Here is a 16236-nt window from a genome sequence, read left to right as displayed (position 1 = left end):
AGTTGAAGTCGAATGCAGTACCCTAGTATTTTTGTTACCAGGAAACAAACTACAAAGTTAAAGTGCCTTTGCCCTAAAGGACAATAAACCCTCCAGATTTAATTCTTTGAAGCTCAGAATGTTTATGGAACAAGGAAAACTTTGTAATGTTACGTTTCTTCTTTCATTTCCACTCTTCACCCTGAACGTCTGTTCTATGTACCTTTGGTGAGGTGGTTCGATCTCCTGTGAGGAGTGTGGAACTGAGCAGGAGCAGCTTCAATCATCAGAATCAGGTCCAGCGAGTAGAAGAGTAAAGCTGAACTGTAGACCAGATAAAGACTTAGAAGTTATTTAAAACTAGAGTTTATCTCCAATATTCAGGAGGAAACTCTAATATGAGCAAATCTTAAGAGTTTAGTGGATTAGTTAGTGGCAGCGCTTCTGGCCCAGGAAGCCGGAGGATCATGGGTAATATGCAGCGTTTAGTTGTGTTTCACTCCAGTGACTGGGACGACACATCAATAGGCTTTTTCACTCTACATGAAACCACTTCATTGCTCGGACAGGGAGCCCAACAGAATTAGTCATGTGGCTGTAGAGGGCGCTGTTGCTCAGTAAATGTAACTAAATTTAAAGGAAATTCCCTCGAGATAAAAAAAACCTTAACACTGGCATCGAAATATAATCACTTTAGTTTTTGGATCAGTTAGGAAACAGAAGATACGGAGACAGAAATACTAAGAAACATTTTTTAATTGTTTCCCCTTTCCAAGGAAATATTTAAGGATTTTTAAACTTATACAAAAATGCAAACGTCTCTTTAACGTTTACACCTTTTGCATTAGAACATACTTACAGACATTGTTGCAAATTGACACGTTTACAAAACATTCAACACAACAAAAAAAAAAAGGTAAAGAAAAACAAATCTGTACAAAACAAGCACCTCATGAGGGGGTCAAACTGCCACCAATAATAAATATCACATTATCATTGAGAAGCTTAAACATGTCTGATAAAACTGGGGAGTTGACAAGTTACAATTTTCTTTTTTTTTTAAAAAGGGGGGGGAAATTATATTTTACTGCATTAAAATACTAGACAAACCCGACATTGTAAACTACAGGACATGTCAAGTGGTATTTTTATCTTTAAATTCAAGAAATGTATTCACAGGGACACAAATAACATCTCCCTCATGTGCACAAACTCACGCACACAACTCGCGCTCCCAAAACATAAGACTGAATAGAGGTGATCCGTGGTTAAAACTGATGAGTGACTCCAAAGTGAACGCTCGGCTGTGGCTGCTCTCTGGACTGAGCGGAGGATAAAGGAGCATTTCTGTTTGTAAGCTTTGTAAAGATGTTGTGGTTTATTTGTGTGTTTATCCAGAAGCGTCGCCTGCTCCTCTGATGTAGGATCAAAATATGGCAGCTGTCGTTATGGCTTGTGTTTTCTCTTTTAAATAGTCCAGTCAAAATCAAGATTGGCTGGTGGCTTTGGAACCGGTATCCGCAGCTTCTGAGTGAACGAATGGATTCAGGGCCACTCCCAGGAGGGTGGCTCAAGTGCTTAGGAGAAGACCGAGGAGGAGCTCAGTGCTGGAACGTGGCCGCTCCGCTCGCTACCAGACATCTGGGACGTCAAACAGCGAAGTGGAAGACTCAGCGGCTGAAAAGGAAGGAGAGGTTTTCAGATAAGAAGAAGAAACATACCTCAGATACATTGATTAACAAGTGATATGTGATCTATGACATTTATCAATCCATCACTTTGGTTAAGATTTAAGATCTCAAATTCCCTGTTCTCTGACCTTTCCTGTTACACCACCACATTCCAACCATTAAATTTGATTCAGACATTCAGGATGATTAGTAATCAATTTAGTTTTATGAGTTATAATCTGATGCTATAAAGGATTATGATTATTTCTAGTTCCTTGGCAGGCTAAAGACCCTCAGGTGGAGAAAGCAGGTCCCCTACAAACTCACCTTCAGTCTTTTTCTTTTGACCTTTCCTCGCATTAGCCGCCGGGGCTTGTTGCCAGGTGTCTGTCCCTTCAGCATCACTGACTGGATCTGTGCCCTCAGGACTTCCCTCCTCGTCCTGCTGCTCGTCCTCATCAGGGAGAAGACTCAACCCGGCTAAATCGGATGTATCTCTGCAGGGCACAGAAACCATGAAGAGGCTTAAAATCCCAGCAAACAGGATAACAGAATAATCGATCTCCTCAGTTTCCACTTACGTCGTCCTCAGCCAGCCCTCAGATGTCTTGCTCTCAACAGCGTCAGTATTTGCTTGTCCACTTGCATCTAGGGAACAACAGGAGCATGAGAGCTGAGATTAGACCTCTTTATGTTTGCAGAATTCTTAAATTAAGATTACATTGAAACTAAACTCTGGATGCAAGGAAATCACTGAATCCAAAAAATGTGTGGGTGGAAACAATGTTGTCAAACCAGAACACATCTGCCCCGTCTGTTCTGGAGCAGGTGGTCATAAATAAAACATAAAATTCTGATTATTCAAAATGCCACCCGCCCTCATCCTCAGGGCACGCTGAATCCCCGCTAAGTACTTTCCTGGGGGTGACCTGCGTGTCTGCAGCAGGAAAGTATATATGCATGCATGTGTTCACACACCATCAGTTTTCATCTTCTTGCTGCCCATGCTATCTGGGTATGAATATTGACTCCAGCCGTCGGTAATAACAAGTTCTCCGATCCCCTGCTCTCCTTGAACCGGACTGATGCTGCGTTTCCTCAAACCCCTGGAAGAAGATAACAACCGTACATAGAGCAGAGTATAAGTTACAATCCAAGGCAACAGGTAAACACACATAATATTATGCTGAAAAGAAAATGTAGTGAACAGTTGTGAGGACATACCTGGAATATCCAAAACCACTGGTAGTGGATGAGGTATAGTGGTGTTTCACCCAGCCGTCCTCGCCCCAGGATTTGGTGCTTGGCTTGACCTTGTCCTTGTCCCTTCCCTGGATGAACTCGGCGTACGTCTGGATCCTGTAGCTCTCTGCATAGCGACTGGTGTTCATGGCTGCAGGACGAGAGGAAGTCGATCAGGTTGCTTCAACGTGTTTTTGTGAAGATGGAGCGAGTCAAGTCTGGTGCAGAGGAAGGCTGTGAAAACTCACCTATCTGTACCTGGTCTGTTTGACTCAGGGACACAAATGCTGATGTGTCATTAATCCATGAAACCTGGATATTCCCTGAGCAGATTGGAGGAGAAAGTGAGTTATATGAATTATGACTTGTACCTGATAACCAGCAGAATTAACACCAACAAAAAAAACATTTACCAAAGGCACTAAAGAGCTGGTAGAGGTCACTAGTCTTCCATTCTTTTGGGAAAGAGACATGGAGGACATGGTCTCGTTTGGGCTGCACTGTAAGAGCAGAAAATACAGCGATGGGTGAGATGAAGAAGTTGAGACAATGTCTTTTAAATTAAAGCTTCGTTAAATTAATCAAAAGAAATGTTGCTGTTCAACGCCTCAATATTGTACTCACAATCTGGTCCTGTGATGTTGAGGTAGGGAATATCGATGATCCTCATCAGGAAAAGCCTCAAGGACAGAAAGCACAAATATTAGAAACTCCTTTTTAAATTTTTAATGGTTAATAAAATACATTTGAGTGCATCTCTTACTTGTTGTGGAATGGCTCAATGAGTTTGGATCGAGGTGAAATGAAAGGTTTTGGTGGAGTCAAGAAAGAGCCTGAAAAGAAAGAGTAGAGTAGATCAGCCATATGCATTTAGGTGTGTTTATGTTGTCAAGCAGGACCAGTGAAATTGTGCGTCTCACCCAGGTAGTTGGCCATGGAGACGAAACAGAGGCCAGTGATGTAGGCATCGTACCCCGCCTCGTGGAGCTGCTCCTGGGCTGTGTCGTAGCTGGGGTACCCCTCTGCGGTTTCTGGAACAGGTCCGGAGGAGAAAAGGTGTCAGCAGTATTTCATACAGGGAAGAATATTACAGCTGAAAGAGTTTTCTCACCAACTTGTGGGGACTTGAAGGGCGTCTGCTTCAGCTGCTTCTCCAGCTCTGCCAGAGAGGTGTTAGAGATCAGGTCCTGCAACAACACAAGTGAAAAACAACAACCTGTTAAGTTTCATGACTTAAAGACAAAAAATCATGAAAGAAATCTGGATGGATTCCAGCCTCAGGCCAGAATCAAACTAGTTTAGTCAAAGGGATTTTAATAAGTTACTAAAACATAAAACAGTTAAACATAAGCTTGAACAATGCGAGTTCAAATGTCTACCTTAAAAGGCTGAGTAGTAGCCATCAGCTTTGTGTCCATTAGTCTGCAAGTGAACAGGCCAGATAGAAGAACACATTAAAAACACCAATAAAGCAAAGAGCAGTTTCTGTTGAGGACACAAACTCATTTATCAGGAGAGCGATGCGTTACCTTGGGAAGACACACATCGTGACCTCTTTAAAGTCTTGAAGATCCTGCAGAAAAGAGTAGCGGTATAAATTATGCATAGACGACATTACTTGACTTCAAACTGCTATTTTTGTGAAGCAGAAAAAAAAAGAAGAAGAGGCTGAAGATTAAGCAGCTGAGAAAAGCTGGACGTTTAAAATATCCATCTGGAGTGTGTACCTCTGGAAGAGGGCAGTAGAACTGGTTGATGGTGTGCATCACATCCAGGAGCATGTTGTGGCCGACCACGAGTTTACCCTGTGAATCAGAGGAGAAGGGTGCAGAGGTAAACTTCACTTCAAGGCCAAAGATATTTAAAACAACTGTAATTCAAAAGCTGCAACTAATAGAGCTGACTCACAGATTTAGAGATGGCGTGGATGACCCTGGAGAATCCAACAGCATCATTTAGCTCCTCCTGAGGGGGGGGGGGATATTAGACTCAGACAGAAATTGTTTGCATTTCTAAAACAAGATTGTTGTTGATCTTCGTCTCACCTGTTCCCTCTCCAGTTTCTGCTGCTCCCTCCTCTTCCTCTCCTCGTCATCTACTCTGCAGATCTGCATGAATCGCTCCTTCTGCAAACCAACAAATTACATCCAACATTCAAAACAGCACAAATCAAAACAAACAGAAGTTAAGACCATTTTAATTAAGAAATGTTTTAAACCTTTTCTGTTTCCACAGTTTCCACATGAAGCCCCTTGGGAAACCTGAGAGAGCGAGAACAACGTTAATCTACAACAGACACACACATCAACAACAACGGTGAATAGGTTTGTGACACTCACTTCCAGTTCAGGGTCTGGTAGATCAGCTTCCTCTGAAACCTGGCAAGGAAATGCAAGTTTAGTGAGCAGGGATTAAAATCAAATGGTGTAGATGGGCCCTTTTGAGAGAAGGTGTCATTTACCCTGTGCACGGCTCCAAATTAACAGTCTTCTCCGAGTTAGTGAAGAGGGTCTCAACTTTCTCTCTGAAAGAATAAAGCAGAAACAATCAAAATATAACCACTAACAATTATGATGCATTTGATTTGAGGTTTGGAACGAGTAAATCTAATATACTCATTCACTTTTTGAGTCAGTGTCAAAGTAGTGGCTTTCTAAAAAGAAGAGCTTGAGTTGTTTGTTTAATACTAAGGAATTCTGGGGCATGGTTTCTGGGTCGTGCTCAGTTTAGCCCCCAGGAAAGAGAACGAGGACACTAATCTAGGTCCTCTCAGTGTGAGACAGGAGCCACCACATGGCCTCAAGTGAAGACGTTTCACTCACACCTGAAATCTGGGACACACCACTTGTCCTGTGACACTTACATCACCCTGTTGATGAAGTCTTTATGTTCTTCGGGTACGTGTGCTGGGCCTTTGGACGACGGGGAGATGAAGGACGGGGTCCCGAGGCCGTTAGCTTGTTGGTTCCTCCTCTCCTCTGTCTGCTCCCTCAGCTGGGCCTCCTCCTCTTGGTTCAGGTATGGGATTCCTTTGAATATCAGAAAGGTGGCATTATGTTGTTGCTCTACAAACACAGTTTTATTATTATGTCTATACGGGCAAATAAGGTTTAAAAGAGGTCTGATAGTCAGTTATTTGCCTGAATGAACTACAACCGAACAAGATTATAATTTCAAATGGTTTGATATCTAAACCCATGAAGAAACAGACCAAACATTCACTAGCAGCTTATGTTCGTGGTCAGATACTGAGATAGATGCCCAGCACCAAGCATCATGAATCAATAAGTGCATTTCCCTGTCAGTCTGAGCTGCGCTCACCATCACAGAACACCTTGTTGAAGTCAAATCCCTGACTGGCCAGGAAGTCGATGCTGGAACTCTGAAAAGTCAAAAGATGTGAATAATATTTTCACAACCGACCGAGCAGGAACGATTATAAACCATGTTGCTTGTTTCTAAGAGTCAATAATCTCCGCTCTTTGTGAATTAGTTAAACAATTACCTCTGAGGAATAACACTGACTTACTTGACAGATGAACTTGATGTCGGGGGACGTCCTGTTGAATGGTTTCGGGAATACATAGAAATTAAAAGGCTTTATGATATACCTATAGAGACGAGATGCGGGGAAACAGAGGTTAAAAGTTGAAAGGCTTCCATTATGAGAAATTAGTAGGCAAATATCTTTGCATAAAACATTAAAATGAAACTTGGGATATAGCAGAGTAAATGCTTTGAAGCAGCAGGAGATGGTTCAAGGAGTAATTGTCCCTCTCAGTAATTTGGGCTCTTTCTCAGTACTTTTAAAGAAAAAGGTTGGACTTAATTATATTTTTCTGACGTCAAAAACAAGACATTTAAATATGAGCAGAGTCCTTTGGGAGACAGCTCTTCTAATTTGTCGGAGAAACCAGTCAGATTTAAAATTCTGCTTTGTTCAGCAGACTTCACTCACTTTGACTTCGCCTGGTCGTACTTGAACGTGCATAATCCAAACTGGAACAGCAGAAAGTCCATGGAGTGCTGGTGGAAACAAATGAAAAGAAAGAAGTTTAATTAGATAAACAAACAACAGATTGATGCAAAACCGTGGAGGGAAAGAGGATCTTTGTGCAGGAGTCTCAGCCTCCTCCTCCTAATGTGCACGTTTGTGTTAGTCATTTGTGTACGTGTGTCTTTGTGGTGTAATTTTTTCTTTCCAGATCTTCATGGTGGAGTGGACTTCCTGTCTGGCAGCACCTGGAAGTTTTTTGATCATAGGCCAAGTTCAGACCTGACGAGATCTGATCAGAATTTGTCAGCACTAAGTATGTGTGTTCACACCTGAAATTATCACGTCCTGAATGTGTGACCCAATCTCACTCCCCTGCTCTATATGCAAATAATCACGCACGTTGGTTTTCTGTTGCCGAAGAGGAAACGCTGCGAGCGAGAGAGAGTCAGGATCTATTTGACCAATTTATGAAATGCATCAATCATGTGGGGATAAGTGTTGATGTTGTGATGTTGGCGGCTGCTAACAAATCAACACACGAGCTGTGAGAACTGTGTTTGATTCACGGTGAAGCTGTGGGTCAGAGGATGTCAGCGGAGCAGGTGCTCCTTCACCTGTGGCCTGGGACTCATTTGCATTCACAGAACAAAAAGAACACTGCTACATGCGACATGAATCAACTCCGAATCTGGTTGTGTGATCGACTTGTAGGACACATCTGGGTGCGATTCTGCACACATGACATCCACCGACTGTTCATCCAGGAAGAAGCTTCCCTCCTCCTGGGGTTAATCTACCTTCCCTCTATAACAAAACGTTTTCGTGGAGGTATTGTCCTCTGGAGGGATTGACATGTGATGGTCCAAGTGGACATGGTGAGGATGCACGCTGCACACACTACAAACCCACCTTAATGGAACTTGTAATTTGACCTATTGGGACACATAAATGAGATTGACCGTGTCTGCTGACCCGTGCTGACCTTTTTGAGCTTGGTGTACCGCTCCTCCGGGGTGTCCAGTCCGTTGGTCAGCGCACTGACATTGGGACCGTCGCTTATACCTGAAAACACAAACCACACAAACACACATGTCACACAAACAGCGGTGTCTCACGCACCGTCACGCATTTCTGCTGCGACTCCTCCACGCTCACCTGAAAACTCGCCATCGATGGCCAGAAAGTCCGCCTCCTCTATGGCGCTGTACACCGTCTTCAGGCAGCCCTTGTAATCTGCGGGGAGAAGTGAGAGAGCACAGCGGGGGTTGGAAGAGTTGTGGTGCGGACATCGTGCTACGTTAACCCGCAGAGGAGCAGCACAAGCCCCCGCAGCTAGCTGCTCCGTTAGCTAGCTGGCTAACACAATACGCACATAGCCGCTAATTCTGCGGGAACACAACCCGTCCACTGCCCCGCTGCTCGGGTTCACTGTGTCCGGGACAACGTGCGTGAATCCTGCGGGAGGAACGTGTCCGGCTACTTACTTCTGCGTGTCAGCTCCATCCTGCACAATGACTGAACCCGGCTGACAGCTAACGCTAGCTAGCCTCCGTACACTGGCTTTTAACGGACTCACAAGCACTTCCGGGCCGCAGCCGCCGCTCGGAGGCGCCGTGTATTAATACCACAGCGTGCGACGATTATATTTAACAGTGGTATTAGAAAATATATACTTATTTAGAATGTTATTTTAATTGTTCATCCTGTAATTAAAAGTATTAGAAAGATATATATATATATATATTTTCATTTAGAATGTTTTTTCATATAAAATGAGTTATTCAAAAATAAAAATATTTATTTAAATTGTTATTCAATGGTATCAAAACCAGTTAGTTATTAATTTAAAATGTTATTTTAGATTTTTTGAATTATTATTATTTATTTCATATGGAACGACAGAGGAGGGGATGTAACTAAGTACAAATACTCAAGTACAAATGTACTTTAACCTCGTTGGACTATTATTTTATATATAAGTTATTTTACATTTTTAAAAACATTTTTTACTCATTAAATATTATTTTTAAGATCCACTAGAAACATTACATGTCATTTGGCTGACGCTTTTGTCCAAAGCGACTTACAGTTACTACACTCAACATCTATGAGGGGCCATTAAGGGGTTCAGTATCTTGCCAAGGACACTTCGGCATGCAGATGGGGAAGAGTGGGGACTGAACCGGCAACCTCTTGTTGGAGAACGACCACTCTACCCCCTAGGCCACAACACCCTAGAAACCATATTACAAATCCCACCTAGGTTTGTATGGCACTATATGTTTGAATTCTCTTCTCCCTCATATTTTATCTGCTAAAATTTGACAATATTGAACCTCTTGTCTAATAAAAGATAATTATCTAAACTTCCTTTTTCTACTTGATTGTAGGAAGAATTATGTTTGCATTAGGTACCTTCTGCAAAATCTCAGGACCAGTTGAATCAAAGTTAAGAGGGAAGACATTCATCAAAATTAAGATTTACTGTCAAATCGTGCAGAGAAACTCAAGAATGTTGTTCACAAAGAGAAATCCATGAAAATGGTTTGACTGAAGAGACTAAAATAGAAATACGCACCCTGTTCATGTGCCCAAAATAACACAGGTATTTGTTCAGTGCCTTTGCTTTTCTTCAGGAGGAGAGGAACATATTTGTTTTACATATTGTGACCACGATCCACGCTGTCTCACACAAGAGCTGGATCGTGTTTATTTTAGCTATATTAAGAGTTTAGATTCCAAATTCGGTGTAAAGTGTCTGAAGTCAGTCTGGCACTGCAACTGAGTTTTAACAAGACGGAGCAGTTCATGCAATTATTATCTACTCTTTGCATTGAATGATGAATATTAAACAGAAATAGAAAAACAGACTTCATCTTTGGATGTTTTCTCCGGGGATGTGTAACTGTACAATTCTATATTTCTTGACACAACCTTACAAATATGGAAATCAGGCGTCTTTGCGTACCTTAAAGCTTTAAAACCTTAAAGCTTTAAGGTTTTCAAGCACACAAGAGAAGTCTTTATTATCTGAAGGTCAAATATAGTTCTTTATGCAATTCAAAGACCTGCACCATTCCCTCACTATAATCTATAATAAAACATTGACTTATTATTATAATTATGATGTTTAATCTCCAAGAAGCAAATAATCGGGTTAACTGAGGTGCATCACACGGGTCATCAGCCGGTCAGCTCCAGTCTCAGGGATGTTTTGTTCCTTTAACCCCAGTCAGTCTCCTGGTGGCTGGACAGAAGCCCCCCCCCCTGCTGTTTCCTCCGCTGCCTCCTCCTGAGCCACTTCTCAGCCTCCTCAGTCAGATCTATCATGGCTCTTTGATGCTTTGGTCCCAATTCAAGTCCCAGTGTGGCCGGGGGATTTCTGTGTGTGGTTCGGATGTTCTCCCCGAGTCTGCTTGGGTTTTCTTCAGGTTCTCTGTTGTCCTCACATAGGTCCAAAGACCTGCATATTAGGGTTTGGTTAATTGGAGGCTGTAAATTGAGTGACTGTTTGAATGTGAGAGTGAACAAGTGTTTGCATGTTGTGCTCTGTGATACACTGCCTCTCACTAAGGCCCGGATTGTCTCAAGCTTCCCCCTGTGACCCTCAAAGAACAAGCAGTACAGATAACGGATGATGCTTTGCCTCTGTGACACCCATGCTGACGAAGCCCCATGCAGCACCCACCTCCACTATAGGGGAATGCAAGCCCTCCAGCCAACCTCCATCCATGTGAGCGCTGGCTGCTAAGTCAGCATATTGGACCTCTTCTTACCTCTCCTCCGACAGGACTGTGAATTCTATGAGAAGGACGCTCTTGGCAACCATGGATAACATCACCACGTCGGGCAGGAGTCATGTAGAGGTAATTTCCCCGGGGAACTGGAGCTGCTAATGGAGCTGGTTTACTCCCATAGTTCACCTTCTTCTCCTGGGTGTGAGACGTCCTGCTGAAGCTCTCAGGCCTCTGGCTCTCCCTGCAGACCTGGTGAAGTGGATGAGGTGCTCATCTGAAGACAGAGGTCTACTCTATGTCCTACATGTCTCAATCACTTCAGCCATTTTTCTTAGCATGAGGCCAATTTACCATCTGCATTGCCCCTTTGGACAATAATGTCCTACGTCCTTTGCTCTGTTTAGGACAATTAATCTCGTCTGTGGTTTCCTCCACGGATCAGCCCATGATAGTGGTCAGTCCATGGTTCCATCCTACATTATCCAGCCTCCTTGGTGGCCTTGTGACACTATTTGTATTCATTCCAGCTCAGTCCGTGTTACTTCTTTCACCACCATGTAGTTTCTTTCTTCCCTGGTGGCCAGTAGGGCCTGATGCATTCGGGGATTTAGGAGATATAGGACAAAATCAATAAGTTGATGGGGACAGAACCATAAACATTCTCGAGGTCCTGCTTCACTACATGTCTTTCCCTCTCTTGGTCCTCTGGCAGTCTCACCAAATCATTATCGAGTGTTCGACATACATTGACTCTCCTGGCACATCAGGCCTCTGGCAGCTGGAGTCGCTCACAATCGCGTGGAGCCAGGAGCTGAGAAGGGATTTAGAGGCTTCATTTAGCCCAGGGCCCGCAAAGTCCCTTGAAATGCACCAGCGATGTAACCACTTGTCACGATAGAGAGGAAAATTTTCACCACATTTATTAGAGAAATGTACTTTTGCTTCACTGAAGTTCTGCAGGGTTTTTCTGGACGTCGGGGCGCCGGGTCGTAGAGTTGATGCTGCTCTGGATTTTCTGATTATAGCTCCGTGGAAGTGGAAATAGATCACAGCAGAGCAAATCAGGCTGACACATTAAATGCTTACACAAGAGACAAACGACTGGGCAAAGTAAACAGATTTAATTAAATGTGTTTGATGAGTGGGAGTCTGCATGTGTGTGGTTGTGTTTATGTCCATTAAACCTTAACGGGATCTCAATGCATCTATATAGTGCCTTTGTTTTTGAATGACCTTTACGCTGTCTTGCTGATTTACTGCTGTTCTCCACATGCTTTGCTCCAGAAAGGTGAAAAACTCTGATGTATTTCTGAAAAGCAGCACACACGCTATGATTGCTCAGACTTTGATTTGCCATAATGTGGCTTTAATGTCCGTCACAGCTGTGAGCAGAGATGTCACCTCTGCCAGCTGAGCGAAACTTGAACATTTCTGAGAAAAACATACATAAATATATATATAAATAGACTCTGAAAGGTTTTCTTCCCCATTCGTTTCACCACCAGTCATCTGTGAGCTGTTCTGGTCTGTGAGTAAGTGATGGCATATTCTCTCCAGCGTCACTCAACCTGTTTCATTTTCTCTTTTGCTCTATGTTGAGCTGTAAACTGTAAAATATTAAAAAAAATGATTATAACATTTTGGGGACATTTCAAGCTTTTACAAGATAGGTGTCTTTTTGAACTTTGTGTTATACTTGCACAACCGATACATTTGACATCTGATAGGAGCCTTACATAGATAGATCCCTATTGTCATTTATGTTGTTGCTGTTATGAACAGAAAGGAAATCTTTTATTTCACAGAATGATCAGTGCAGAGAATTATTACTTTTTTTGTAGTAATGGTTTGATTACAACATCTTGGAGATCACTGACAAAATGTAATATCGACACCGCCCCCTCAAAATATCCAAATAAGGCAGGTTGGAGTACACTGTACTAGTTTTTCTGTTCATACAAATCAAGTTTGAATGCAATGTCAATGTAAGTGACTGGGGCACAACATCCACAGTCCTTTTGTGCAATAACACAATGCTGTGCGTCTGAGCTCAAATTTGAGTAACACTGAGTTATAGTTATTTTAAATGAGTCTTTTATGTGCCACGAGCTTGGCATGAAAACTCTTTCTGAGGAAAAATACGAAGTGAATTTCACATTAAAAACTTTAAATCTGGAAGTCACCCACTTAGCCAAGCTTGCAGAAGCCTCGTATTATCTTCAGAATGAGAACTGTGGATTTTGTCCAGATGATTAACATTGAATTTTACACTATCGCTTTTTTCTTCTCTGTTAAAGGATTCCTAGTCACTGATCTTGCAGCTTGGTCACATCACTACTCAGAGGCAGCTCAATATGTAAAACAGTCAGTAAACGCCTCTCTTACTGTCTCCAGCTCAGTATCGAGTCACGAATTAAACATAATGAACCTAAACAATCTGCAAATAGTGTGGATTGCTCCGCCGCTGACCAGTAATAACTGTGTTGTCAGATTATGACACATTATCAATGTACTTTTAAATGCATTTGAATTTTATAGTCACCAGTGATGAGCCAGACTTCCAAACACATGAGGCGACCCTTTAATGGACGCTGACATTAGGGCGATGACATGAGATGAGAAGAGAAAGCTTGTGATGACGAGTGACGTGCAACAAACACAAACTTTGACATTTTATAATTAAGGCCAGCGTATGTACAGTATATAAGAGTGCATAATATGTCAAGTGACATCATGTGTGTTTTGCGGTCGCTGACATTAACTTATCAAACTCCCAGGAGGATTAATCCACTGTGGGGCCTCGGGGCAAAACTAAGCTTTGTGCAGAGTGTGTGTATCTGTCACTCACTGTCAATGTATATGACAGCGTCAATACATCTTCCTTTGAGTCCCACAACCAACCAGGCTTTGCTGTAATGGAATATTAATTAGCTCCATGTATGAGGTGAGTGTCAAACAGTCCCACAACAGGGACTTAAAGATAAGGATGTGAGATTTGTGAGGAATCGCAATTCAAAGGTCCTTATCACTGAAATTGAGATTAGTAATATCCGTTCTCAAACAAATTACCACAAATCTGTCAGTGAACCTCGGTCTTTGATAATCTATACAAATCTAGAGTCCTGCTTTTGCTCTAAACCTGAGTCTTGGCATATTCTGATCGAAATAGAAACCAAAGAATTAATTTTGATGCCTGTAGTTGAATCAATTGACAATTGACTATAAAACAGCCTCAAAATGCAAAGTGCTCAACAGGACGAGTACTTTAGAAAAGAGATTAATTGAACAATTTTTTATCGACACTTGTTTGAATTAGCAACTCAAAGCATATCACCAACACTGGGATCGTAGAATTCGCTCAAAACTACATTCAGGTCTTTTTAAATCAAATAATACAGTTTCTCTCTCCACGAATGTGACTTGATTGAAAGTGAAATCTAATGTAAGAAACATCAACGCAGAGGAGATTTAAAATACCTCAGACATCCCATCACCCACCATAATCAAGCTAATATCCCCCTGCTGCCTGCTTCCATTTGCTGCAGCGCAACAAAACAGTGTCAGAAGAACAACTTTTATTGGGAAAGACAGGATTGATTCCATTTTTATTATACTTTGGACTTGTACTGTACATCTATATGACAACTGAAGTTACTCGTGAGATTTAAATTGGATATAAAAACATGTTGCGTTTCGGTGTTAAAGATTAAAACAGCTGTTGCAACCCTTGTTTGACTTTTGACAGATTTTTACTGAGTTGTCAAAAGTTAAAGGTGCTTATGAAGGATCCGGATTCTTCCTGGATGCTTCGGCACGACTGGGAATCAAACCACTGACCTGCCAATTAGTTGAAGATTCAGATTTTTTCCTATATTCTTTGATATGACTTTATGATGACTGTTGATTATCCATTTTGACAGCTGTCCTTATTTGTTTAGTTATAAAACCATTAAAAAATAAACATCCCTACACTTCATAAATCATCTTTTTAGTTTGACTGTGATCTAAAGTCGACAGCCACCACAGGAGGGGGCTGCACTCCACTGTTTCAGCTGAGTTGCTTTTTTTTTTGGGGGGTGGGGGGGGGGGGGTCCCTCCTTTTTACATTTCACACACATGCTCACACTCTATGACTTCTGAGGACATTACATTGGCTTACATTGATTTCCTGGAGATCTTGCCAAACCAGAACAACAAGTTGCATAACACTAAGTCCCCCCCCCCCCAAACCTCTCACATTGATCTAAACCGGACCGTACCATAACCTTCTCTTTACTTTACCCAGTTTTGGAACGACCGACCTGGGGAGGAAAGGCTCACAGAGTCGATTACTTCCTGTAAATCATTTTTATAGACTAGCTTTGATTTGATGTTATTATTTTACGGTGTTTCTATCATTTTCTTCTCACCTTTTATTTCACTCGTTTATTTATTTTTATTGGCACATTCCTGCGTTTACTTGTTGAATTTTTCATGTGACACAGCTCGATATTTATTCATTTAATTTGAACACCACCTTGTTTCTTTTAAAATGCGCTGTATAAATAAAGTGTCTTCTTTGATATTATTATATTGAAAAATAGATTGAGGCACGTTATGGGGACTTGCTTATTGTCCCCATAAGGAAGACAAGTCCTCATAAGGTCGGTCCCCACAACATGACTAATACTGTACGTCGTCCACACACAAACACACATGACCACATGCTTGAGTTCACTATAAAAGCTCTCTGCTACCTTTAGATATATATTTTTCTTTTCCATCAAAGCACATCATGCTTTTTGCGTCCAAAGTGACACAACAGGGAGGCCATAGAGTGGATGGAGTCGGGAATGAAAGAAAAAAGGAGAGAGGGCGGGAATGCTATTCATGGTAGAAGCAGACTGAGAGGACACCATCAGCGTGACTGTGTCCATGTGAGTGTGTGCGTTGTATGTTTGGATGTCGCCACAATCAACCCTTTCTTTTAGAGCAGATAAAGATATCTGAGAGCGAGGCTACCGGGGGATAAAAGAGGGAAAGAAAGGAAAACATGTCGTTGAAAAGAAGCAATCAGAAACAAGCTGGATGAAGGTCAAGGAGGACGAGGGGGGGGGGGGGGGGGGGGGGGGGGGGGTCGGGTCCGGAGATTTATAATCTAGCAGTTGTGTATAAAAAAGTGGGCCACTTCAGACTGAAGGAGTACAGGCGAAAGAAGAAAAGAAAAGAAATTGAGAGTCTGGTTGTAATGTGACAGTTAGTGGTTCAATAAACATTTTCTCGGCTGTCACACACATAAAAGCGTGTGCACACACACACAAACACACACACACACACACATAAACAAACACACACACACACACACACACACACACACACACACACACACACACAGAGGTGTTCCCGATTTTATAACCTGCTCAGACAGTCGTGTTATTGCTCTCCTAATCATGCGTGAGATTAGGTGGCAACACACAAGCAAAAACCTGATGTTGACACATCCTGTGCCATTTTCATCACACACACACACACACACACACACACACACACACACACACACACACACACACACACGTGCTCTGAGTTTTAACTGGTCCTCCTGTGGATAGAAGATGATTTGCTGAGGAATGAC

At 42.2% G+C, this 16236-nt stretch overlaps 1 protein-coding gene across 1 annotated transcript; it reads right to left on the bottom strand.

Annotated features, from left to right (window-relative positions):
* Positions 1-717: 717 nt before the first annotated feature.
* parn (poly(A)-specific ribonuclease (deadenylation nuclease)) lies at positions 718-8495 on the bottom strand. Its single transcript, XM_053418327.1, has 26 exons — positions 8373-8495; positions 8044-8121; positions 7871-7950; positions 6850-6917; positions 6421-6502; positions 6213-6273; positions 5755-5920; positions 5353-5415; positions 5231-5269; positions 5110-5152; positions 4937-5017; positions 4800-4856; positions 4619-4696; positions 4421-4464; positions 4271-4313; positions 4003-4078; positions 3812-3922; positions 3655-3724; positions 3516-3571; positions 3305-3391; positions 3140-3214; positions 2874-3042; positions 2628-2755; positions 2231-2297; positions 1977-2146; positions 718-1656 (listed from the first exon to the last, which is right to left on the bottom strand). The coding sequence occupies exons 1-26, from the start codon at positions 8389-8391 to the stop codon at positions 1610-1612; spliced, it is 2058 nt and encodes a 685-aa protein (XP_053274302.1). The 5' UTR covers positions 8392-8495; the 3' UTR covers positions 718-1609.
* Positions 8496-16236: the final 7741 nt, after the last annotated feature.

The sequence above is a fragment of the Pleuronectes platessa genome, chromosome 3 (assembly GCF_947347685.1).
Source record: "Pleuronectes platessa chromosome 3, fPlePla1.1, whole genome shotgun sequence".
NCBI classification, from domain to species: domain Eukaryota; kingdom Metazoa; phylum Chordata; class Actinopteri; order Pleuronectiformes; family Pleuronectidae; genus Pleuronectes; species Pleuronectes platessa.
The sequence above is the reverse complement of the archived record's forward strand: the minus strand, read 5'-3'. Positions and strand labels throughout refer to the sequence as shown.